The sequence below is a fragment of the Leopardus geoffroyi genome, chromosome B3 (assembly GCF_018350155.1).
Source record: "Leopardus geoffroyi isolate Oge1 chromosome B3, O.geoffroyi_Oge1_pat1.0, whole genome shotgun sequence".
Classification (NCBI taxonomy): Eukaryota; Metazoa; Chordata; class Mammalia; order Carnivora; family Felidae; genus Leopardus; species Leopardus geoffroyi.
Window position 1 is genome coordinate 121,119,589 of NC_059337.1, and position 24,854 is coordinate 121,144,442.

The 24,854-nt window shown below is 49.5% G+C and overlaps 1 protein-coding gene across 5 annotated transcripts in view; it reads left to right on the forward strand.

Moving 5' to 3' along the window:
- Positions 1-23,950, forward strand: part of IFT43 (intraflagellar transport 43) — an 82,845-nt gene extending 58,895 nt beyond the window's left edge. For 3 of the 5 annotated variants that reach the window (XM_045451605.1, XM_045451604.1, XM_045451608.1), the window contains exons 5-9: positions 581-627; positions 22,447-22,519; positions 22,800-22,875; positions 23,404-23,531; positions 23,634-23,950. In XM_045451605.1, coding sequence (XP_045307561.1) covers positions 581-627; positions 22,447-22,519; positions 22,800-22,875; positions 23,404-23,531; positions 23,634-23,760 — 451 coding nt within the window. In that variant the 3' untranslated portion in view covers positions 23,761-23,950. The remainder of the gene's footprint in view (positions 1-580; positions 628-22,446; positions 22,520-22,799; positions 22,876-23,403; positions 23,532-23,633) is intronic. The other 2 variants (XM_045451607.1, XM_045451606.1) reach the window with 1 other exon arrangement.
- Positions 23,951-24,854: the final 904 nt, after the last annotated feature.

Here is a 24,854-nt window from a genome sequence, read left to right on the forward strand (position 1 = left end):
GTTCCGCCTTTGTTGGACTTAACATTAGAAAATGGAACACATCTGACCGCAGTCTGCCCCCTTTAGTTATGCACGTTGAATCAAGAGTTCAGTTAATGCTGCTTCCTCAGCCGGAGGTCTGGACCCTGGCACTGATGTCCCCGTCCCTCTCCCACTCTGTGGTTTTTAGAATTGGACGTCCAGGTATCAGAGTGCTGACCCATGGGTTCTGCTTATTGGCACAGATGGGAAGCAGCAGCACCGGCTTTCTAAACCCAGCCTTCTCCTAAGACTTCCATCAAAGAGAGAGAAAGAAGGCTTCTAGGCAAAGATAGAGTGTAAAGGCAGAGCCACGACGCCAGTCCCCCCGGGGGTGAGAGGAACATCCGTGTCATAGTCTGTGGAGCGGTCCCCCGCACAGCTTGTGCCACCGTATATGGCAGACCCGGTTGCCTAATTAGGTCTGACCAAGCTGATGGAGGAAAGTGGGTCCAGAGACAGTTTCATCTGGGAGAAAGGATACCCACAGTGACAACTTGGGCGGTTTCTTTCTGTGTCTGAAGTTGATTTTCTTCTTTCCTTTCCTTCTTTTTGGGGGCAGTCACCGCCTCAGACAGCAGAGCTTGGATGGATCAGATGACGGAGGAGGTAAGATACCTTTGGAGGAAATCAAAAAAGCTTCCAGAGAGGCTCCACGGCCCGCAGAGCATTTCCTGGGTGGCAGCGAAGGCACTGTTTGCCGCAGCCTTACCGGGCTGCAGTGGCCGCATCCTGTCACGTCTCCGTGCCTCGGGGGAGTGCTGCTTCCTCTGCCTGGAGCACCTCGCCTCCGGGGTTATCCTCCAGCCCTACTTGTCCTTCACAACTCTGCGGAAGCATCACCTGCTCTCACGTGTCCCCCCGTCCCCACGCCACTGCCTCTCTGACTCAGAAGTTTCTCCCCTGTGCTCCCACAGCATGCTGGGCAAACTTAAGTTATAATAGCTAATGTTTATTGGGTGTTTATTCTGCCGGGCGCTATTCTACCAGTTGATATGTGTTAAAGCGTTTAGTCATCACAACGACCCCGTGAGATGGTGCTATTCTCCCCATTTTACAGATGAGGAAACTAACATACAGAGACATTAAGTAAGTCTTCTTTCCAGTTCGTTTTAAACTCTGTGGTCCAGTGAGGATAGTTTCCACTGCTACGTAGCTACTCTTTTCTTCTATGGTGTCTAATCTGCCATTAAGGCCATTCGGTGAATTTGTTCTTTCAGCTAATTGTATTTTTCACCTCCAGAAGCTCCATTCAGTTTTGTGTCTTCCATAATTTGATTATGTTTTGCTTCATCCTTGACGGTAGCCTTTATAGTAGCTGTTTTAAAGTCCTTTTCTGCTAATTCTATCATCTCTGTGTTTCCTGTGTTTCTTTCTACTGACTGATTTTTCTTCTGGTTACAAGACATATTTTTCTGCTTCTTCGCGTGATTGGTAGTTTTTTATTGGATGCTGGTCATTGTGAATGCTGCTATGTTGAGTGTCTGGACCTTGTTTCTGTTTTAGTAGGCAATTATATCTGTTTTAGGAGACAGTTAACGAATTTGTTAGTCAACTTGGTCATTTTGTTTTTAAGCTTTATTAGGGCAAGTCTAGAGCTAACTTTATTGTTTTCATACTTTAAAAAGTTTATTAGAGACGGTATTAGCAAAATGTCAGTTCTTAACAACTGTAGACGCAATATAATCCTAATCAGACTCCCAGCAAGTTTCTGGTTATTGACAAACTAATTCTTTTTTTTTTTTTTTTTAATTTTTTTTTTTCAACGTTTATTTATTTTTGAGACAGAGAGAGACAGAGCATGAACGGGGGAGGGGCAGAGAGAGAGGGAGACACAGAATCGGAAACAGGCCCCAGGCTCCGAGCCATCAGCCCAGAGCCTGACGCGGGGCTCGAACTCACGGACCGCGAGATCGTGACCTGGCTGAAGTCGGACGCTTAACCGACTGCGCCACCCAGGCGCCCCTTGACAAACTAATTCTAAGGTTTACATGGAGAAGAAAAAGAACCAGAATATTCCCTCCCTCTCCCCCCTTCCCCCTCTCTCTCTCTCCCTCTTTTTTCCCATAGAGCTAACTTTAAACATTAAGATCCCCAGGCATCCCTGCCTGGTGGTTCACAGGACTCTCCACTCTGCCTGGGTGGAGCTGAGCATCTTCCAGTTCTCTGTAAGCTTCGGGGATTGTTCTTTCTTGGTAGTAATTCGTTGTCCATCCATGCGGAACTTGACCCTATACACACCCAGCTTAGAGTGCGATCAGTTTAGATTTCTGCGGCCCTTCTGCTACATAGGTCCTCTCTCTCATCCTCTGCTTCTCCGGTTCCAGCCACCTTCGCCTACCTAAATTTTGACCTCTGTCTCCTCAACTCCACGAGATCTCCATGATCCACTTGGCGTTCCCCCTCCCTGGGCCAGAGTCCAGGAGGTATACACCCAGGCAGGAAGCCAGGGTGGATGGTAAGGTCTCACTCATTTCCCTTCTCTCAGGGATCACTGTCCTGCACTTCCTACTGTCTGCAGTCTGCACACAGTTGTATCTGTGTTATTTCCAGGTTCCTAATTGTCCCCTGCAGGAAGGTATGCCCAGTGCTGGTTACTACTCTGTCATGGCTGCAGGTGGAGCCCCAAAGCTTTCAGTAACTAACCTTTGCATGTGACCACAAAGTGAAATGGAGCATTAAATCTAGAAAGCTTAGATTACCTGTGTTTCGGCTGCCTCACAGGATTGGGGACATGTGAGATGTGTGAACTATACTGGGATAATGGTCGAAATATAGATTCCCAGGCCACCAGCAATCAGAAGCTGGAGTTGGGGCCCAGAGATCTGTATTAATGTAAATACACTCCCTGGACGAATATTTTGCACACCGAAGTGTGTCAGGCCTGCTGTAATGCCTCAAAAGTCAGGATTGAGGACAGGAACGGACAGGAAGTATGAAAAGGTACTTCTGCCTTATTTCCTGCCAAAGGGGTTTTAAGGTAAAAAGGTAGTCATGGGAGGTCAGGAATTCAGCTTCCGCTCTGAGATTTAGAGAGAGCTCCTGAGCACGGCTTCATCGTTCTTAAGTATTTGACTCTTCTTTTTCTATTATCTCTTATCGACAGGGTCATTTCTTTTTCACCAGATCTTCTTCCTTAGCTCTACTCACTAAACTCCTTGTCGCTGGCAAACTCGTCCACCCACTAATGATTCCCAGTTAAATGAGCCCCTGTTAAATGAGGGATCCTGCGTTTCTGTTCCACAAGTCTCTTTCCCAACACGTGTACCTGGGTTGTCTCGTGTCAGTGCCAGATGTGGTGGCTCCGTATTTGGTGGCTGCTGGCCACACTTTTGATCTGCCTGTCCTCACAGATTGTCTCTCCGGACGTTGATTGCACAGGATGGCAGGGTGATCATCCAGGACGATGGGCCAAAGAACTCAGGGGGGCAGGGGTCCTCCTGGACATTGACAAGGCTGTTAGGTGGTTAAGCAGCAGTGAGCGTGGACATTACGATGCTGCTAACTCTGAGGTGCTCATTAAACTCATGGTCTACAGAAGGTTTACTCAACTGGTATCTTTTCCTGGCCTCCTCCTACCCTAAACCTTAAACCTCTTTCTAACTCCCTTCAAAGGACTTCTGAAATCCTTCTTTCTCCATTTTTTGCGATGTGTGAAAATGCTACATTTCAAGGAATAACTGGTAAACATTACAGCACTCATTACCTCTGAATGCTGAAGTTAATACACATCATAAACGTGTGTTATTAGAAGGTTGTGCTGGCTGCCGTTGTGACGTCGTCACATTGGAAGTAAAGGATTTCAGCTTTGAGCACCTCTGCAGGCCATCTTGTCCCAGCCTGTCATTTCACATGTGACAGCACCGAAGCTTAGAGATCATCATACAAAATAGGGTTCTAAGAGGGACTCTGGTCTTCTGACTCACAAAAGAACGCTCGCTCTCATAGCGCTTATCCACCAGTATCACTGCCATCACCACTCATCACCAAACTCCTTTAATTCTCAAGACAAATCTATGAGAAAGTTTTTAAAAATCACCTTCATTGAGGTCTAATGTACATACAAGAAACTGAATCCACTTAAAACGCACCAGTTGAGTTGTGACAGATGTATACGCCCCATGAAACCGTTTCCGTAATCAAATATGGAACATTTCTGTTGCCCCTCCAGAATTTCTCATGCCCCTTTCCAGTCCATCCTTCCTCTGCCCCTGTCTCCAGGCGACTACTGATTCGTTTTTTGTCGCTCTAGGGCGGTTTGCATTTTCTGGAGTTTTATGTAAGTTGAATCATAAGTACATATGCTGTTGTGTCTGGCTTCTTTCGCTCATTGCAACAATTTTGAGTTTATCCAGGTTGTTGTATATATCGTTAGCCTGTTACGTTTATTGATGAGTACTATTCCTGTGTATGGACATACCACATTTTGGTTATCTGTTCACCTGGCATTGGACATTTTGGATTGCTTGCGATCTCCATATTAAAGAGGAGCTGACTAAGGCAAAGAGAAACATCCTTGTCCGAGGTCACACAACTAGTAAGTGATGACACTTGGAAGGCGGCTGTGCTCACCTCTATACCACCAACACTACACAGCCCAGCACCAGGATTTGAATACAGATCTTGACCCCAGAGTCCTTGCTCCTGGCCTCTGGGCTGTCACAGATGGTGTGACCCTCAGCTATGTTGGTGTCTCCTTCCACAGGTGGGTTGTATTCATGTCAGCTCCCACGTTTGTAATGTAGAGGGCCTAGCGTGACCGATAGGATACTTAATACAATTCCATTAAGGAAGGAGAGAAGAAAGAAATCTATTTTCAGAGAATACTCCTAGTATTTCTTTTTCCCTTTCATAAACTTGAAGTGTGAAATTAGTGATTTGGCCTTTATTTTGGCTCTGGAGGTTTAACACGTAAAACCCCCTTCCTTGTCACAGTGTACTTGATTTTACCTTCTAGGAGGGATGCCTCTTCCCCGGCATAAATCTGTTTTCTGTGCAGTTATGCCTGAGTCCTTTAATGGAAAATCAGTTCATATGTTACACTTCACACTCGACTTCGTCTATTTGACTGTCTGTGAATGTTTAGAATCCATTATGCAGTAGGAATCATATGTTACCTATAACTAGTTTTTAGAATTATCTTTGCTCAGAGAATTACTTGGTTGGCTAGTGAAGGCTTCTCCTTTGAACTTAGAATAGCCAGTGGGTGGGGACACTCCATGAATGATTGCCCTGAACCATCCATGGATGCTCATTCAGCAATGCCATTAAGCAGATCTTTGGGTGCCTTATGAGGGAACCTACTGGTGCCCATAATAAAATCACACCCAGGTTCTTCAAGGTCATTGGTGTGAGGAGTTTCGTCACCTGGGAAGAGGCTGCTAGTTTCCTTGTACTTGGTAGGGGTGACAATTGGCCAGCAATCCCAAAGGAGACTGAATCTTAGGGAGTAGATACGAGGATCCAAGGTCTAGGATCCAAGCAGGCGGTCTCGTTCCACTACCAGTCTTAGAGGTTAGATTTTATTGAAGAAAGGCAGCAGGTGTTCGTACAATGCCTCCTGTGGCCAGGACTGCCCTGATGCCAGGGATAGTGGCGAGTAAGGCAGCCCTTGCCCTCCGAGAGATTCTGATGTAGTGAGAAATGCCCCCTCCGTTCCCTCCCTGTCTTGTCTAGGAAATTTCCAGGAGCCATGTTTCTGAGATCTGTGTCTCAGCATTCAGCCTCCCAAGCTCTGGGTACGTGTTCTCCTTCTTCCCTGGGGAAGATGCCCAGGGAGAGAAGAGAAATGCTTCTTCCATCGATGTGTCAGACTTCCAAGGAAGAGAGCAGGAAAATAGAAGAAGAAAGGGGCTTTTCGGATAAGATTTGTTTTTAGAATGAGAAACGGGAGTGAGTGACGTTTGGAGGTGGTTTAGAGTCTGCTGGTTAGCTAGAATGTCCTGCACGGGACTGTTTGCAAGGCCATGGTGGACCACAAGCTTGCATACCCTGAGGGGCCAGACAGATACTATACGCACATGAAACAGCACACATGTGAGACAGTAAAGGATGGGGGGGCCTGTGGTAAACCTAGAGAGGAGATGGCATAGCCTGAAAGTTCAAATTCATATTCCAGAAAATGACAAAGAATTTTCGAAATCACTTCATTAACAGAACAAAATGCACCTGCAAGTTGGATTAGGCCTTTGGCAAGTGATCTGCGAACGTGTCATCAGACTTTGTAGGGCTGTGCTCAACGGGAACACAGAACTTTGTTGGGAAGACGAAACAGAAGAGATGAGAAGTGTTATGGAACTAAGACAGCAGCAGTATACTGGATGGCAGAGGCAGCCAGTGGTGGTTGCTGTGTTCATGATTTCCATTAGGGCTACAGTTCAGGCGACAAAGAAATCCCTGTGGGCTGAGGATGCTTCAGGAGGAAGGAAGAATGAGCAGTAGGTCCTGAAGGCCAGGCAGGATTTGAAGGAGGAGAAGAATGCAAAGGGCCTTCCTGGTGAGGCCTGGCAAGACGAGCTGGTTCTGCAGAGCAAAGCCCTGATTCTGGTCCGTTCTCAGCTACAGATTTTCGGTGTCCCATATAAACTGCCTTTAATGAAGTTCGGAGATTGCCATTCATCTAATTTGCTGATTCCAAGTGGAATCACTCACAAGAGTTGACACAATGTTTCAGGGAAGTTGGGAGTCATGAGTATGAGAATAGCTGAGAATGATGGACAGCCAGAGCCCCCAAATGACCCCAGGGTCTCCAAATTGTAGGATGGCCACACTTATCTTTCTTATTTAGATGGCCATCCTTTAGTGGCACGATTATCCATCCCGATCCTTGGAATCAAGTTTCTGGTTTACACTAAGGCGTTCGGACTTCTGTCATGGAAGGTTGTGTGGTGTTAGAAGAAAGAACATCAGATCTGGAATAGGATCAAACCCAGGCTCTACAAGTGACCTGGGGTGAGTCATTCATTCAACCACCATTTGTTGAGTACCTACTCTGCGGTACTCAGTGCTGGGCTCTGGGGCTATGGTGTTGAAGAAAACGTGCGGTCCTTGGCCTCTTACTGTTTATAGCTTGGTCAGGGAAACGGGAACTACGCAAATGGTCACACAACTAGATAAGTAAGGACAAGTGATGATTGAGCCCACTAAAGGCAGAGCTCAGAGTGCCATGAGAGAGAATAGTGCAAAAACCTGACTTGGATTGGGTGATGAGGGAAGGCCACCCTGAAGCAGTGGTTTTTACACTTCAACCAGAAGGAAGAGTGAAGTTTCCAGGAAGGAGGGTGTGAGCAGGGGGCTGGGGGGACCCTGGTAGAGGAGACTGCAGGTGCAAAGTCTTGTCACCTCTCCCAACTCCAGAAGGGTTTCCAGCTCCAAAACACAGCTCTCAGAAAGTGAACTCTGGGTAGAGTGTGAAGCTTTGAAGACAAACTTTGAGAAGCACAGAAATGGGGAAGAGCATTTTCTTGTCCTGAGAAAAGATGGATAATATTCAGGGTGAAACAACTTCTGAAAGTATAATTAGATACAGACTCGAATTTCAAATAGTTTGTCTCAGAGTTAAGGTCAAGTTAGGAAGGAACCTGTGAGCCCCCAAAGATGTCTTTCACAAGTAGAAAGTCTCTAAAAACAGGAGCTTTAAAGGAAAGGATTAGCTCTTTCTCACATTTAACCACTGCAACTTGGCGTGATCCAGGACCATAGGCAGAATTCTCACTGCCTCTTCCCACCATCTCATCCCCACTGGAGAGGGCTGTGCTCTTTGCAACTCGGATTCCGTTTTGACAGAATCGAATACCTCCAAACCTCGGGAATAATAAATCCTTATGGCCGACCAAAAAGTGTTTAATTCCTAAAGGACCAGCCGGGTTGAGCCACTTCTAGCCAGGGGCAATTGGGGACTTAATTCTGTAAGTGTAGCAATCTGGATGATCTGAGAGCTCTGAGTTTAAGGGTAATTGCTCAATTTTCTGGCCATGTCAACAGGGAAAATAGGTAAAAGTGGCTGAACACAGCCAAGCAATGAGGCTGGATGAGATGTGAGATGCTGGACTGTCAGTGGAATTAGAAAAATGCCATCTGTAGAGGGCTGGTGCGCCCTCACCCCTGTCTTCCCCTCTCCCCATTCATCGCCTACCCTGGGCTTCCCATCTCTCTTTTGGGCTGCTTCTCACTCCTTGCTTAATCTTCCCCCCCTACTCTGTGTCCCTTCTGCAAACAGCAGAGCCGCTACGAGCCTGCACAGCTTCAATGTGGAGAAAGAGAAAGTGGAAAGAATTAAGTACAGATAAATTAGAACCCTGACATCTCAATTCCTTTCTCTTGCTTAGTAAGAACGTTCCATTAGGGCAGCATTCAGCATACGGGACTTCTTAGTTGGTTCCCAAACCTACTTCCTTTGCCTCCCTAATCTTTTTAAACTATTACAGTCAGCACTAATTTTTTGATTAAATAACGTTCCTTAAAATCTATTTGTTTTTTCTAAATTCAGAGTCAGTAGAAGTGGGCGCTAAGGTTTTCCTGAACTCACGCCTGCCCACCCTTCCCTGACACACACCCAAGCAGGGACTCCTTTAGCTGAACATTTGCATCACAGGGGTGGGGCCTGTGGGGGGGGAGCGGCGGGGTGGGGGGGGTGGGTACTCACTGGTGCAAGGGTTGGCTGTCATGTCTGTTGTGTCTCCGCTTTGGTCTCTGTATATGAGGTAACAAATTTGGAAAAGGAGCCGTTCTTTTTTTTTTTTTTTTTTTTCTTAAGTTTATTTATTTTGAGAGAGACAGAGAGAGTGCACACAAGCAAGTGGGGGAGAGGCAGAAAGAGAGGGAGAGGGGGAGAATCCCAAGCAGGCTCCTCACAGAGCCCAGTGCGGGGCTCAACCTCACGAACGACGAGATCATGACCTGAACCAGATTAAGAGTTGGACGCTTTACCAACTGAGCCACCCAAGAGCCTCCTCTTTAAATTTTTTTTTATTTTTTAGAGAGAGAGAGAGAGAGAGAGAGCCTTAAGCAGGCTCCATGCTCAACACAGAGCCCAGTGCAGGGCTCGATCCCACAACCTCAGGCTCATGACCTGAACCAAAATCGAGAATGGGATGCTCAACCGATGGAGCACCCCCGGCACTCCAAGAGAAAAGTCATTCTCGTGGGAAACGGTATTGGTAATTCGTGTTTGTGCTCACTGCAAGCCAGGCCCTGTGCTTTTACCTGCAGTGGCCCTCACGGCGGCTCTCGGAGGAGACACTGATTATCACCCCTGTACAGAGGAGGAAATGGAAGCCTTGGCACGTGAAGCCGCTCACAGAAGTCACATGGCTGTTTCACAGCGATGTGCTGGTTACTGTTTGACCACTGGCTGTCCAGGGGAGCAAAGTCCTCACGGGGTTAGTGTTTGCCGATTTCTGTGGTGTCAATATCCCCACCGTGACTGGTCTCGGGCTCCCAGAAGGACATCACTGACCACAGAGCTGGGAAGGCATGGGCAGGAGCACACCAGTAGACCCTAGTTCTACCCTACAGGTGGAGAAGAGAGAAATTATCACAGGAGCATGGATAAAGTGAAATGTAAAATTTAGGAAGTGCTGAGTTTTGACTATTGATTGCCTTTGTTTTTAATATAATTTATCTGGTTATGAGGGTGTATAGCTTAGTCCTTAATGATGTTTACATGTAACAGCTTGCAGGAAGTATTCCTGATAATTTAGCCGTTGGCTCTTACAGGCCAGTATGAGCTGCTCCGGCACAGCCCCGCTAGCTCGTAGGCAGTGGAGCTGGATTGCAGACGTGGTCTTCGGGACTCCCGAGCACTCTGCTGTCACAGCCGTCCTCGTCCTTGTTGAAGCATCGGGTTGGTGTCTCAACCCTGCTTATTGAGGAAGCTAGTCTCCACTCATTTTTCTAGCCCCCTGTTGCAGATCCCTTCCCACCCCGGTTCTCAGACGAGCCTGCCGGCCTGTGTCCTCGGCTCTGCCGACTTTCCCACGCTCAGGTTTCGCCTACAGGAGTGGCCCGGCTGACAGGCATAAGCCGAAGAGACCAGGCTCATACAGCTCCGTGACATGAAACAGAATCTTTAGGTTTGACTGTTCCTCTCTTGTTATGCTTCATTTTTTATCAAATCCATGGAAATCGCTTTTAGATGATGATTTCTTGTGCCCGTGCTGAGTCTTCCAGAGAGGAGAACCTGCTTTGGAGGTTTCCCCGGGCTTCGGCGGGTGGCAGCAGGTGTATCGGGTGTTTGGGGCGTTTGTAAGAACCAAGGCCCCACAGGGCTCCTCCTGGGGCTGAAGGGCCATGTTTGTAGTTTTCACACCAACCTGCCCCTTTGAGGTATAGCAGAGGAGACAGACTGATACCTCAGAGACACGGACACTTGAAAGACTGCATGGGACATGGGGGAGCCCCAGCCAAGGGTGCTGAATCATGGTGTGGGCTGAGGGCATAATGGGGCTGCAGGTGGAATCTGTGCAGGTTAACTGCATTATGGAAAATGAATTTTATTACAATGATTCTAAACAAAAGATTTGCTGTGCTCTACCAGTAGGCCACAACTATGGCTGGAACATTTGAAAAGACTCCTCTGTAACCAAATGTGACAGAAAGAGTTGGTTGGGCAATATATATACTTATATGTACATATACATATATATATACATATACATATACATATACATATACATATATGTATATATATCATGAGATATATTCCTTTTTTCATTTTCTAACATTTACTTATTTTGTTTCTTTTTTTTTTTTAACATTTATTTATTTTTGAGAGACAGAGAGAGACAGAGCATGAGTGGGGGAGGGACAGAGAGAAAGGGAGACACAGAATCTGAAGCAGGCTCCAGACTCTAAGTTGTCAGCACAGAACCCGACATGGGGCTCAAACTCACGAACAGTGAAATCATGACCTGAGCCGAAGTTGGATGCGTCACCAACTGAGCCACCCAGGTGCCCCCATGAGATACATCGTAATGGACACCCCAGAATAAGATTGTCTTAGAGATAGAATAGTCCTTCGTTGATAAGGAAACCTAGGACCAGAGTTGATAAGTAATTGCGTAAGTTCAGCAAATTGGGGGCAGATCTGGGACCCATGTTTCCTGATTTCTAATCGGGCACACCCTGCAGTACAACTCTGGACCAGAAATCTGGGGATTCAGTTCTTCCTTGATAGGCAGTTAAAGTCACGTTCTTGGCAGCAAAAGAAAAAGGAGCATTAGTAGATACAGACTCTAGAGGCCACAGGGTTAACTTCTCTATTCTCCAACGTGGGTATGGCCAGTGCTGGTCCCCAGAGTGAGTGAGACACCAGAGGGGGTCACATGGAACTTGCCAGAAATTTCTTCAATGCAGCCAGAGAAGTTGCTTTTACTTACTTACTTACTTACTTACTTACTTACTTACTTACTTACTTATTTATTTGCAGGAGGTGATTCAAGGTCCCATGACCCTACCCTAAGCAAAGTATGCACTACCATAGAGTAGGCGTCTACAAATTGACTCCACAAACATGGGAGAGACTGGTTTGGCTATATTCTTCTGGCATCCCCAAAAGGCAGGGTCGTCTGTGAGAACCGAGGTGAGCTTTCAGCAGATCTTAGTTCTGCTTTGTCAGCTCGGTTACGTCCTACCTTACCCCCCATCCAGCTGCAAAGCAGAGCCTGGCTCCAGTGTCTTGACCGGACCTCTTGCTCTGTTGGCAGAGCTGGGACCAGGTGCTTTATGCCACGCGTGGTGCCCTAAAATCTCTAGGTCTCACCAGACTTTCCAGACTTACAGTCACGGATGTCTTTACCTGACCGTGGCTGACAGTGACTTTTCTGGGTTCCATTTCCTCTGTTCCTGTGCACAGCCTGCTTCCATGTGCCCATCTGAAGAGGCAGAATAGGAGAATGGAAACGAAAGCCTGGTGCCATGCGTGCGCACGTGCTTTAAATGAGGCGCATTGTATTAACCTTCCTCCAGGAACACACACGGAGAGAAAGCTCCGTCAGCACTCTGTCATGCTATAGTCAGTTTAGGGGAATGTGATTAATAATAAATCATCCAACGTTAACCACTGACAAAAGTAAAAGAGAGCTAAATCTCCCTGAAATCATTATAGAGATCAAGGTATTTATTCTGTAGCTCCTTGGATTCTGTCCCGGTTGAATACAGGAGACAGGATCCGGATAGGACAAAACTAATCGCATTTAGTTTTGTGAGACCGTGGGAGAAGTGTCGGCAAGCAGTGTTCCAGCTTTCGGGGAGGGGCATGGGGACTTCACACAATTGTGAGGGGAGCGGACAAATAAGGAATCAAAGGGCCCGAATGCAGCAGACAGGCCGTGTTGCTGAGAACTACTGCCGGAGGGAGCTTGTAGACAGCTCAGATTTTTATTTGACTAGAAAGAAATAGAGGCTCAGTTTTCTGGGAGGTCTGTCTCAAAAGATGGGACTGTATACATAGGCATCATGTTCCCTGCGTGTACAAAGACAGGTAGAGTCGTGGAGTTGTTCCAGATCGTCTTTGTGACCCAAACACAGCAAGTTGTGCCCTGGGATAGCTGTAGACTGTTCTCCCAGAGAGATGGCCAGGGTGCAGACCTGACAGCCAGGTGTCGCTTAGGGGAGATGGGAAGGGACAGCATGCTTATGTTCGGAGGTTGGACTTAGCTCCCCTCTTAGCCCTCAGCTGGAGAAGTCTTTTCTTTCTGACATATCACACATGGAAATGTGTTTCTAAAGAAGGATTAGGTAGGGGCGCCTGGGTGGCTCAGTCGGTTGGGTGTCCGACTTCGGCTCAGGTCATGATCTTGCGGTCTGTGGGTTCGAGCCCCAAGTCAGGCTCTGTGCTGACAGCTCAGAGCCTGGAGCCTGTTTCAGATTCTGTGTCTCCCTCTTTCTCTGACCCTCCCCTGTTCATGCTCTCTGTCTCAAAAATAAATAAACGTTAAAAAAAAATTTTTTTTTTTAAATAAAAAGAAGGATTAGGTATAGTAGAAATCTAGGGGAAAGGTAACGGGGGCCTGACTCTCTTACCCCAGTAAGAGATGAACCTGATATGGCCAAATGGTAGATCTTAATCTGTAGCTTTATGTTCTGCCAGTTTTCTCAAAGTTCACAGATGTTGGTGTGTGTGTGTCTATTCGTCTATATATACACACACAGGAGGACACACACTGGGAATGTGATTCCTGAGTCCATAAGTGTGGTTGACGGACTAGGTTTACCTAAAAGACCCTTTAAGAGAAAGCTCTTGAAAGATGATTACAGAATTGAGACACCATCATTTAAAAGTGCCCGAGGCAAACGCCTTTGAAAATTGCAGCAGCGGAGGGACAGAGAAAGAACCACGCAGCCCTTGATTGTTGCGCTGTTCCCTCAGGACCCGTTCTCCCCCTCCCCCTCTGTTTCTCATCTGATAAGAGAGAGAGCAGCACTAAGACTCCTCATCTATCTTATGAAAATCCGATTCGGAATGGCTGTGATCAAAACCAGCTGGCTGTCACCAGCAGTGGCCTCGCGCGGAGGGAACCGCTCAGAAGCGTTCCGTATGTGGGAGTGTCACGGGTGGCACCGATCAAAGTGGCATTTTTTTAATAAATATATATAAGGAAAAACACAAAACCTAAGGATTTAGAATAAAAGCAGTGTAGTTTGTCTTGTTTTTTTCAATGTAACACGAAGAGGATGAAATAGAATCAGATATGCCTGGTTTCTAACGTCCCTACTTCCACGGGCGGCTCTGAGAAGGCGCTCTGTGTCACGTTAACACTGTATCACTCATCTTGGGCCTTACTGAAGAGAGTGGAAAGTTCCTCAGTTTCCATTCCTTCCAGCCACTTTTTCCTCGTCGCTTTTAAAGTCCTTTACCCCTCCTTGTCCTTAGCACATCTCTACAGATCAAAGCTGGAAGCACCAGCGACCTCCGAAAGCTAACAGAGTGGCAGGGAGCGTTCCTGTTCATCGTCCTCCGTTTCCTTCAACTGTCAGTGACCGGTGGGTGTGATGTTCCCTGGAGGCCACCTCGGCAGGTGGCAGCGGGGTCCTCCCCATGTCGGGCTCCTGGGCTGAATGGTGTCTTTCTCCATAGAGAACTCTTGTGCTCGCGAGCACTACCTTTGAATTGCTCGGAAGGCTCGATCTTGTAAGCACACCGTGGACTTGGGTGGGGGGATGCGGCCAATCTCATTCTGGGGTGTTGCGTTCATGGCTCCTTGCGAAATGTGCAACCATCCCGCTGTGGGTACCGGAACACAGCTCCAGAGGTCCGGCCCTCACGCACCACGACGTACCACGAGCCGCGTTGTCACTCTTAGCGAAGCACCCCCTCTGCCCGCGATCCGGCCAGCACCACGGCGTGCTGGGGCCCGGTTTGTCTCAGAAACTAAAGCCAGTCCCAGCCTTCGTCGTCAAACCGTCGTCCGCCAGGAGAGCCACCACAGCTTGGGGGGCCGTGAGGAACAATCGGCTATTTTGATCTTCGTGAGGTCTGTGATCTCCTTGCCCGGCGACATGAAGAGAGATGCAGTTTGGCAGGAACGTGGAGGCATTTCAGGACCTCAGCACCTCAGGACCTCTTGCCTTTCAGGCTCCGTCACACGCTTCCCCGGGGACCTGCTCGTGCACAGCGCCAGAGTAGGCATTGGCCCTGCCGTGTATTTCTTGGCGTTTTAGGTGCGGGTCTCTAGCGAACGTCCCAGTCTCCCGACTCTTTTCTGCCGTGTCCGTTGCCTCTCTCCTCCCCTGCCAGTAACGAGTCCAGGCCGGGCCAGCTTCGATCGGGTGAAGTCACAGGGGAAAGGTCTTCATCAGGCGGACCTGTGGGGACCCGCAGACCTGTTTTTGTCCCTCGAACCCTGAGTTGGGGAGTGCGGGGGACCGACGGTTGCAGGGCCCAGGCTCGCTCGGGAGCTCCTCTGAGACCGTCTCTTTCTCTTGTTCCTTCTGGTGTTTGAAGCCTGTTGCCTACTGCTTTCCCCTTTTCTTCTCCCTTTTAAAAAATTCCCCATTTTTTCACTTAGAAAAAAATTATTTATACGATTGAGATCCACTAATTAAAGCCATTTTCTGGTATTTGGTTACTGGAGCGTTTGATGTCTCTCTGACAAGACCATGAAATGCACAGAGTGTCCACAGGGACAGAATTTGCTGAACACGGCTCTTTGTAAATGAGGGGACACAGTGTCGCAGCAGCTCATGAATATGGAACGCCCATGATGCCACCTCAGTGGACTTGGGAACACAGATGAATCCTGTCATGTGCTAAATGAGACCAATTTCTTTCACTTAACTTCATCTTCAATCAGACCTTCTTCCATTTGCCTGTTTAAAATTCCCCATACGTGATGCAGAAGGTAACAGCATTCAGTAAAACAAAGTTTTGCAGCTGCAGAGAAAAATTATAATGATCTCTGGCTTCAAGTTGCCGTCTCCCGAAAACATGGACATTGTTTCACTTAAGAGCTCTGCTGAGGTCTTTTGACTTTGGGCACAGAATTAGGGGCTGTGTGGACCACTGTCTCTGTGGTGTCCTTAAGCAGTATGTCCAGATCCCCCTCGTGTGGATTAGATATTGAGGTTGGCTATGGACGGTGGACGTGAGCCATGAAGAGCCTTTGGGTGCTCTGTGGTGGCCAGTGCGCCGAGTGGGAGAGCAGCTCGGGGAAGAGATTGCATGTAACCAAGCAGGGCCTTTGCCAGAGGGAGCTCAGTTAGTGGATGGAGCGAGAGGGACGGATGTCATTAGAAGGCACCCGGCGGAACCTGGCAAGGTAGGCCAACCACTTATATATCATTTACTAAGATGTCAAGATGAGAAGGTGCTAGAGTGTAGAAGAGACTTTAATGGAGCTCTCCAGAAACGCCTGCGGATGCGACCAGGAAATCCCATTCAGAAATCTCCAAACAAGAAAATCGGCAAAAACCTCAAGGGACACAGAGAAGAGGGGCTCCAGGGTGGGACCCAGGGTCTGGATTAGGGGGCCCCCTTTGTTCTCTTCTTCCTGCAGGACTTAGCCTTATATCCCAGGTAAAGAGTCGGAGTCATGCTCAGGGTGTATGCTGCGTGCTGAGTCCAGTCTCCGAAAATCACTTTCTGTTCTAGTTGTACCAAAACAGGCCAACGACACCGGGGTTTGAACGCGGGCCATCTCGCACACAATGCATCGCAGAGATCTGGAGCCAGCTTTATTGGACGAGGCAGGCTGGCTTCTTACTGTCAGGCCACAGGGGCTGAAAAGGAGCCCTCTGGGACTTCACTGGGTAGTTAGCTTTTTAGTGTGTGCGTGTGATGATATTACCCATAACGAATGTATTTCGGGGCAAATGGCAGCTTCTCACGTCTTTGAAACCAGTAGCAATCGATCCTGCTGGTGTTCCCACATGTTTCTATTATTTATTTAAGTACCCCTCATTTCTGTGGTTTCATCCGGTAGTTGGTTTGTTGGGTAGATCTGTTGGCAGACAGGTGTTCTGGATCGTAATGAGTTGCCCATTTGGCAATCTGTCTCTTTGAAGTAACTTCTTACGATTGTTGCTACGCACTGACAGACCTTTACTGGGGGCTTCCAGAAGGTGGAGCGATACAGGGGAGCACTCCAGAAGTCCAAACAGAAAGAAACACGGGTTAGTGAAGAGCAGTGTGACCCAGCCTCGGGATGGGAGCCCTGTGGTCCATACTGCCAAAATATGAGTGAGTCTTCCTCTGTAACTTTGTGCCCACTCATCCGTTGTTTCCTGTGCAGACACAGGCCCTTCCCAGGCAGGCCTTGCAGCTGTCAAGTGAGGCAGAACCTTTGCTAGGATGTTATCAAATCCAGGAAGTATCCAAGGATCGTGTCCGTGTTGTGTATAGACAACTATGGACTCGGTAGCACTTATAGCATAATTGGAACGAAACAGATCAACGTGGCTCGTCCCTGTGTGTGACTTTCAGATGGGAGGGGAATCTATTGATTCGGTTCTGTTCGGTTGTCCCTTGGTCTGCTAGTCCTTGGGAATGCAGAAGTGACTGGGAACTGCTCTCTGCCCTCTGCTAGCGGGGCATCTAGGGGGCAGACCCAGGGCAAATTTCCTGTACTCTGCCCACACAGTGGCCGCTACCTGTTGGATTCCAAGGTGAGTCACAAAGGAAGGGATTTTACGTTTTCCTGATTCTGCTTGTATTACTATTTTTTTTTAAGGTGTGGTCCCTCCCTCTGCCACTTTGCCATGCTTCATCAATCTTGGTTTTCCTGTCATGTGCCCTAGAAGGTCTTGTGTATAGCAGACACCCAGCCCATGTTTCCTGGCTGGTCAATGCAGGTCCTTCCTCACCTGCCACCAGGCACCCTCTCTCCTCCCCCGCCGCCCGCCCCATCACTCTCCCCTGGCCCTTGGGCCGCCGACATTGGCCTTTTTCCAGTTTCTTCAGTGCTGGGAGATGCTTCTCACCTCACAGCGCCTTTGCACCTGCCGTCCCTGCCTGCTGTAATCCTGTCTGTCCTTCGGCTTTGAGCTGCGTCGTCCCTCATTTAGAGACCTTCCCCAACTCCCCACCCCACCTTCCAAAGTTCTAAATGAGATCTCTGAACCAGATTAAATGCATTATGGAGCACCCATTCAATAGAATCCTAGGTGGCCATTTAAAAGAATAAGATTTACAGTACATTTATTGATAAGGGGAGAGAAAGCAAGTTGCAGAACCATGCATGTGTAAAGTGATCCTGTTCACAAACATTTTTTAAAGGACATGTGTGCTGCGGTAGGTACACATTCTTTTCAGTAAATACAAGAAATTGTTAATAGCACCTCTAGGGAGACAGACTGGGGCTCACATAAGAATAAGAAGTTTTTCATTTTAACCTTTTCTGGAGCATTTGAATTGTTACCACATATGATATTTTACATTCGAAAAATAAGACAATTAGTTGTTTTGGCCCTGGTACTTTCCGGCGCTCCACGAAGACAAGGACTGTCTTTTATTTGCTGTTGTTACTGGCACCGCGTGGCATTGCACCTTTCAGATGCTCAGTGTTCCTTGGATGAATGAACGAATAAACAAGCAAATGTGGTTCCCCCACATGCGGCTAACCAGGTGACACGTAGGGAGACAAGCAGGTTGAACAGGCAGGAGAGATGGCTAACAGAAGAGGTGGGGAGCAAGGGCAAAGAGCAAAGGGAACCCGTTCAGTTGAAGGAGTCGGAGCTGGGAAAGAGAAGCACGTGATGGTGGCCTGTGTCCGGGTGTAGGTCTGTGTGAGGTCATGGCCCTACCTGCCTTGGTCCCCTTTTCTGAGACTGTTTGAGGTGCTCAGTCACCTCCATGGGGCCAGTTTAGTAAGACACGGGCCGCAGGGAGGAGTCCCCAGGGCTCCGGTGTCACTGCGCTCTTTCCATTCTGTTCCATTTGGCCTTGCTGAGGCAGTGGTGAGTTGGGGCATATGGCGAGGGAGAGACTTAGCTTATTTGTGGTGATGGGAATCAGGAGAAATACCAGAACAGAGGTCGTTGAATCTTTAGAGTAAAAGCTGTCCAGACTCCGCTCTACGAGTGCCTTTGAAGGCGCTGTTCATTTGCAAAGAGAGCACGAGCGGGCGAGGATGAGCTCATGGGTTGCAGTCGGACGGAGCTGGAAACCTGGCGCTGTCCATTATTTTTTTTTTTTTTCAACGTTTATTTATTTTTGGGACAGAGAGAGACAGAGCATGAACGGGGGAGGGGCAGAGAGAGAGGGAGACACAGAATCGGAAACAGGCTCCAGGCTCTGAGCCATCAGCCCAGAGCCTGACGCGGGGCTCGAACCCACGGACCGCGAGATCGTGACCTGGCTGAAGTCGGACGCTTAACCGACTGTGCCACCCAGGCGCCCCTGGCGCTGTCCATTATTGATGATCTCAGCTCACGCCAGCTGCTTAATCTTGCTGAGCCTCACTGTTCTTGCCTGCAAAATGGGCAAGAGTAAATGAGACGCTGAAGGTAGAGCATATAGTTTCTGTGCAGGCTCAACGCTTTATCTGTTAAGCGAATAAGAATAGCTCTAGAATCTTTATTATGCACGGAGCAGAGTTTGGCATTTTGTATGGTGAGTACTTTGTAAAGATGATGGCATTTAATGCTTGTAACAACCGTATGCGGGAGGTGAAATTCCCCCTTCTACAGATGAAACCACTGAGGCACGGAGAGGATAGTCACACAGCTGGTAGGCGGGGAAGCCAGGATTGGAAGCCACCCATCCTGCCTCCGGAGCCTGCGTCTTAACCACGGGATGGACGTCCTGCCCATATACTTAACCCACTCACTGTTTCTGTTCATGTTCTTCTTGCTTTTAGCAGCGCAAAAGAACAGGAGAATAAAGTCAATAGAACCATTACATTTTTTCAAAATAGCGGTAGCTTTTCAGCAGCGCTAGAGCAGACCCCCTGTATTCTTCTTACCGTCTCTGTTAAAAATCATGCGCTTTCTATTTCATTTTATTAGAAATTTGTTTTCTATTTGAGCACAGTTGACATACAGTGTTACATTAGTAACGTTCGAGAGTCACGCTTGGGGTCCTGAACCGGACTGGGTCACCGGTCCAGACTTGCGGCCAAGTGGCCATAACCGAGCATTCCCGGTATATACTTTTGTGAAGAAGCGGATTTCGCAAGTCCGTTTTCTGAAATCTTCTAGGGGAAGACGAGGCGGGAAGGAGCAAGGCCGAACAAGTTACGTATACATGAAAGCTTGTCTGTGATAGTAAATCAAGAACTGTAAAACTGTGAAGTTCTTTGAAGTTTGCCCCCAACCGGCTCCTCGGCCACCTGTTCCACGGGGGCCGGGAGTTGGACGGCCCAACTCTGCTGCGATGGCTCAAGCTGTCACCGCACCGGAATGGTCCAGCTTGCCTCAGCCTGGCTGTCATCGCTGGCTCTGTCCCACTCAGGCGGTTCACCGGGTTCTGTTGGGCACCGGGCTTCCAATTAGAGAGAAATCCCACTGTGTGGCCGGCCTCACCAGTGCCACTCTGAGAGGCCCCTTTGCCAAGGCCCGGGCTGACCTCTGATCTGTCACAGATGGGCCAGCCCCACACTCCTTTGTGCGCATTTGGAGGAGGGGGGCGGGGACGAGGAGGGAAGCCCGTGAGGAGTCGGAGTGGACATTGGGCAGAAGTGCAGTTCCTCAGAGCCGGGAGGAGCGGGGCGGAGTTGACAGGACCTAAATGCTAAGGCTGTGGAGGGAGAGGGGACTCGGGGAAGACCCCGTCCTGAGCCCTAAGCCCAGCGTGGGGCCTTCTCTTGCCACCTTCTGAATATTCATCTCAGGCTGGACTCCACACCGAGGCGAGCCGGGGGCAGCTAACTGGCTCGCTCCAACACTGTCACAGTGCTGATGGCGCATGGCACAGCCAGCTTCCTCCCTGCCCCGCCGCTCGGCCCGGGCTCAGGGACGGTGCTGTCAGCGGCTCTCACCGTGGACGGCATTAATCACGCAGAGTGAGAGTGAACAAGAAGGCAAAATTCCTATTAGCATAAGAGGTAGAATCTTAGAGGACTCCACGTCTAATTCTTCAGCAGGACGGAGAGACAGAATCTAAGCCCTCCACAGCTGCTTTCTGGACAGAGGACTTGTCGAACGTGGGTCGTTATTTTGGGGGTGGTGTGTGAGTGTTCTTTATTTCCCCTCTCAGCCATTCCTTTTCTTAAGCCCTTTTGATTCTTTTAATCACTGCCTTTAACTCTTGGTCTTATTTTCTGTATCTCCGTCTCTCCCTTGCCTACCTCCTCCCTCTCTCTCCAGGTACGGCATCTGTAGCTCTGCAGTCGGAGGCCGTAATAAAGACACCAGGCTCGGAGTTGACATTTATATACTCAGGCTTAGCTGGACCAGAGCAGTTGCAAAGTCTGAATAATGAATAGTCTGAAAGTGGCAGAAGGGTCTTCCCAGCTGTTCTTGGAATGACTCTGCATGTCTTTTAAAAATTAAATTGGGGGCGCCTGGGTGGCTCGGTCGGTTGAGTGTCCGACTTCGGCTCAGGTCATGATCTCGCAGTTTGTGAGTTCGAGCCCCGCGTCGGGCTCTGTGCTGACAGCTCAGAGCCTGGAGCCTGCTTCAGATTCTGTGTCTCCCTCTCCCTCTGCCCCTTCCCCACTCATACTCTGCCTTTCTCTGTCCCTCAAAAATGAATAAATGTTAAAAAAAAATTAAAAAAAAACGTATTTAAAAATTAAATTTGGGGCGCCTGGGTGGCTCGGTCGGTAAGCGTCCGACTTCAGCTCAGGTCGTGATCTCACAGATCGTGGGTTCGAGCCCCGCGTCGGGCTCTGCGCTGACAGCTCGGAGCCTGGAGCCTGCTTCGGATTCTGTGTCGCCCTCTCTCTCTGCCCCTTCCCAACTCATGCTCTGTCTCTCTCAACAATAAATTAACATTAAAAAAAATTTTTTTTAATGAAATAAAATTGAATTTAGTCCATGGAAGCAAAAACAAAGAGTTTCTTCACTATTCAGTCTTCACTGGGCTTTTTCCTCCTGATGTTTGTGGTTGGATTGGGAATTCTAGGATAGTATCTCTCCACTTGGCCTTTTTTTCTGCCCTCTCTCTTTTTCTACTCTGACCGGTTGAAACAAAGAAAACCCCTCAACCAGTCAGTGATGCTCATTTGGAAAAGGAAATACTTCTTTAGGGCGTTAGGTTGTCCCCGTGACAAGAGGGGCTGTTTTGGGGAAGTCGCCACTTGCTTCTCTGCTTCTCTCGGCCTCTCTGCTCGCGTGGCTCTGTTGGACTAATGAACAAGGGACTAATGTCCCCTCCTGTGTCTGGACGTCTGTCTCACATGTACAGTTTGAAGAAGGGAAATCTCCTTGACCCGGCAAGAGACGTGTCATCGTTAGAATCGGCATTCTTTATTATATCAGACCTGGCAAGACTGAGCCCAGGGACACCGCTGGGGAACCACTTCATCTCATTAGGTGTGAAATGTCCTTCAGAGTCAGGCTCAGGGCCATGACAGCCGTGATGATTGCAGGGATTACGACGAGCTAATGCACGGGTGGACCTCGGTCATGAGGTGGCTCATTCTCCAGCTCCTCCCATGTAAACTTCCCCAAGTACAGTCGGGGACTCTCTTCCCATTTCTTTACATTTCTCATTGGGAGGGCCACTCCAAGGGCTCCTAACCTGGAGCATACAGCAGGATCACCAAAGAAATCTTAGGAAAAAGTACAGAATCCTGAGCCCCGCCCAGGAGCTTCTAATCCAGCAGGTGGCTGGGGTAATCCCTGGGATTCAGAAACGGTTGCAGCCCACCTTTGGTTTCAGGCACACCTCTAGTTCAGTACCACAGCCCTAGATGGGGACCCCGGAGGCCAGAGACTGTGTCTGAGTATGCGTCCTACCCCCCACTGGCACGTTGAAGGTGGTAAATACACGGAGAAGCGGGCGAGATCCCTCCCTATTCACGGTTCTTTCTCCTCCTCTCGTTGCAGATATTCCTGTTATTCCGGATCTGGAAGAAGTACAGGAAGAAGACTTCGCTTTGCAGGTGGCAGCCCCCCCCAGGTACGTTACATTAGGTGTGGAGTTGGCAGGAGGCGGAGAGCATGTGAATGAACACGTGCCCAATACCGCGTACAGCGGGGCTGCTCCCCCACCCCCCACCCCGAGTAGAGACGGGAAGTTGCTGGTGATGGGTTCCTGCCCGGGTTCCCGTGTTACTAGGCATATTCTTCCCACTTTGGTCCTTCCTCGCTGCCCGGGAGGCTCTGGGGATGGTGGCCCGGCAGCCCGCCTGGAACCCGTCCTGCCTGGGATTCCTCCTCACCTTCTCTCTTTCCTGCAGCATCCAGGTCAACCGGGTGATGACCTACCGTGACCTGGACAATGACCTCATGAAGTACTCAGCCTTTCAGACCTTGGTGAGTGTGGCAGCTTTTGCACAGAGGGGCGGGCTCCGGGTCTCATCTCCTCCGTGGGTCTCTGGGGCCTCCTGGCGACAGTCCCTTTGCCGGAGGCATTCCCCTCGGGTATTACGGCATCCCTGGGCCCGACCTGTCCCAGTGTGTCCTGGGGCCATGCTCCCACCTGCTTCCATGGGGGCCCCCCGGCATCAGGAGGTACCGCGGCCCTATAGATCCGGCGCTGTCACGCCTTGCCCTCTTGGTGTTGACCTTCCTGCAAAGAATGTCCAACCTGTAGGATGCTGTGGCATTCCCTCATTCCTCAGTGGCTACGAGGTCCACTCACAGTTTTCCTCTTTTTAAGGCATTTCTGCAGGTCTCGGTTTGGGAAGTTCCACCACACACAACCTGACCCTCCTCACTTTGCAAGACATAGGTGTCCGGAGCGCACCGCCCCCCCCTCCCCCCCCCCCCCCCCCCCCCCCCCCGGGGAAACACAAGCCGGTTTGTTTGCTTGCTCGTTTGTTTGCATCCTTGCATCCACAGGATGGAGAGATTGACCTGAAGCTCCTCACCAAAGTCCTGGCGCCAGAGCACGAAGTCCGAGAGGTCAGTAGCAGCAGAAGCTCCTTCCCGTGGGCTGCGTCATCCCTACGACCAGCCGGCTCCCCAGCGTGAGCTCTGCCTCCCCGAGGCCGAAGGGTGGGTGAGGTCGGCTGTGACCGCGGGGAAAGGCCTTCTGCCTTCATCTTACCCAGCGCTGCCTCTCCGGGCAGGATGACGTCAGCTGGGACTGGGACCGTCTGTACACCGAGGTGTCCTCAGAGCTCCTCACCGAATGGGACCTGCTGCAGGCGGAGAAGGAGGACCCCGTGGGACAGCCCACGCACACCTGAGCCCTAGGTGGTCAGCAGACTGCTGTCCCCGCACAGAGTAATTTCTGCTTTGGACTTGAAAAAAACGCGATAAGCCTACAGCTGAAGAAGCTTGCCGGTAGCTTAGCATTTTTGTATGGAATATTTTGTAATAAAAATGCTTATTTTCAGTAGACCATGTTGGATCATTCAAGTGTAATAAATTGCTTTATGCTGTGGCCATCTCTTCCTTTTCTTTCCAGCAGCCTCTTGGAAAGATTCGTCAAGAGTGAAGGAGGGCAGCTTTTAAACAGTCTGACGGGTTTGCTCCCCGCTGTTGAAGAGCATGAGGGACAGCTAGACTCAGGGGGAGAGGAATGGCGCCCCTTCTAGAAAGTGTTCGATTCACAGAGGCCACAGCATTTTCCGAGAGCACCTGTCTACTTGGAAGCACCTGGAAGCAGGGGTATGGGAGGCTGCAAGCCACTACCTGCCGGGGTCCGGGGAGGGCCTGGCAGGACGCCTTTCTTACTGCGGACGTTCAGTTACGTTAGTGAAATTTTACTGTCTCCTTCATGCTGTCGGGCAGCTTAGCTGAGGAGACGGCAAAAAGTGGGCGCGCTAAGGCAAACCATTCCTCACAGCGGGACTTGGGAGCTATTCTCACAGCACCCCCCTTTCTCCTTTCTTCTTGCAGCCCATGCCCAGGGCTCCCCAGGCATGCCCTTCCTTTCCGCCACGGGCTCCCAGAGCCTCGATGCTAGCTCTCATTAGAAGCGGCCAGCTTGCCCGCTCCGAGCATCCCACAGAATGCTCTCTGTCTCGGGGAGCCTGGGACCCCCTCTGACCTTTCAGATACTAGCCGCTCGTCTCCACTGCCCCCCGAAGCATCATCGCTGCCTGTTTGCAAACCATGCCGACATCTGGAGCAGAGCCCAGCCCTCTTTCTAAACAGAGACATCTTTTGTTTTTGTTTTTCTCTCTTTCTCCCCCAAGACCTCTCATCTGAGGACAGGGACGTCTCCCTGCCCGCCTCCCCTAGATGCCACCTTGGATCAGGCCCATGCAGGCTGGCAGCCGCTGACTAAGCCCCGCTCCTCGGCCACGGCCACGGGGAGCTCGAGTGCTGCTCTCATCTAGCCT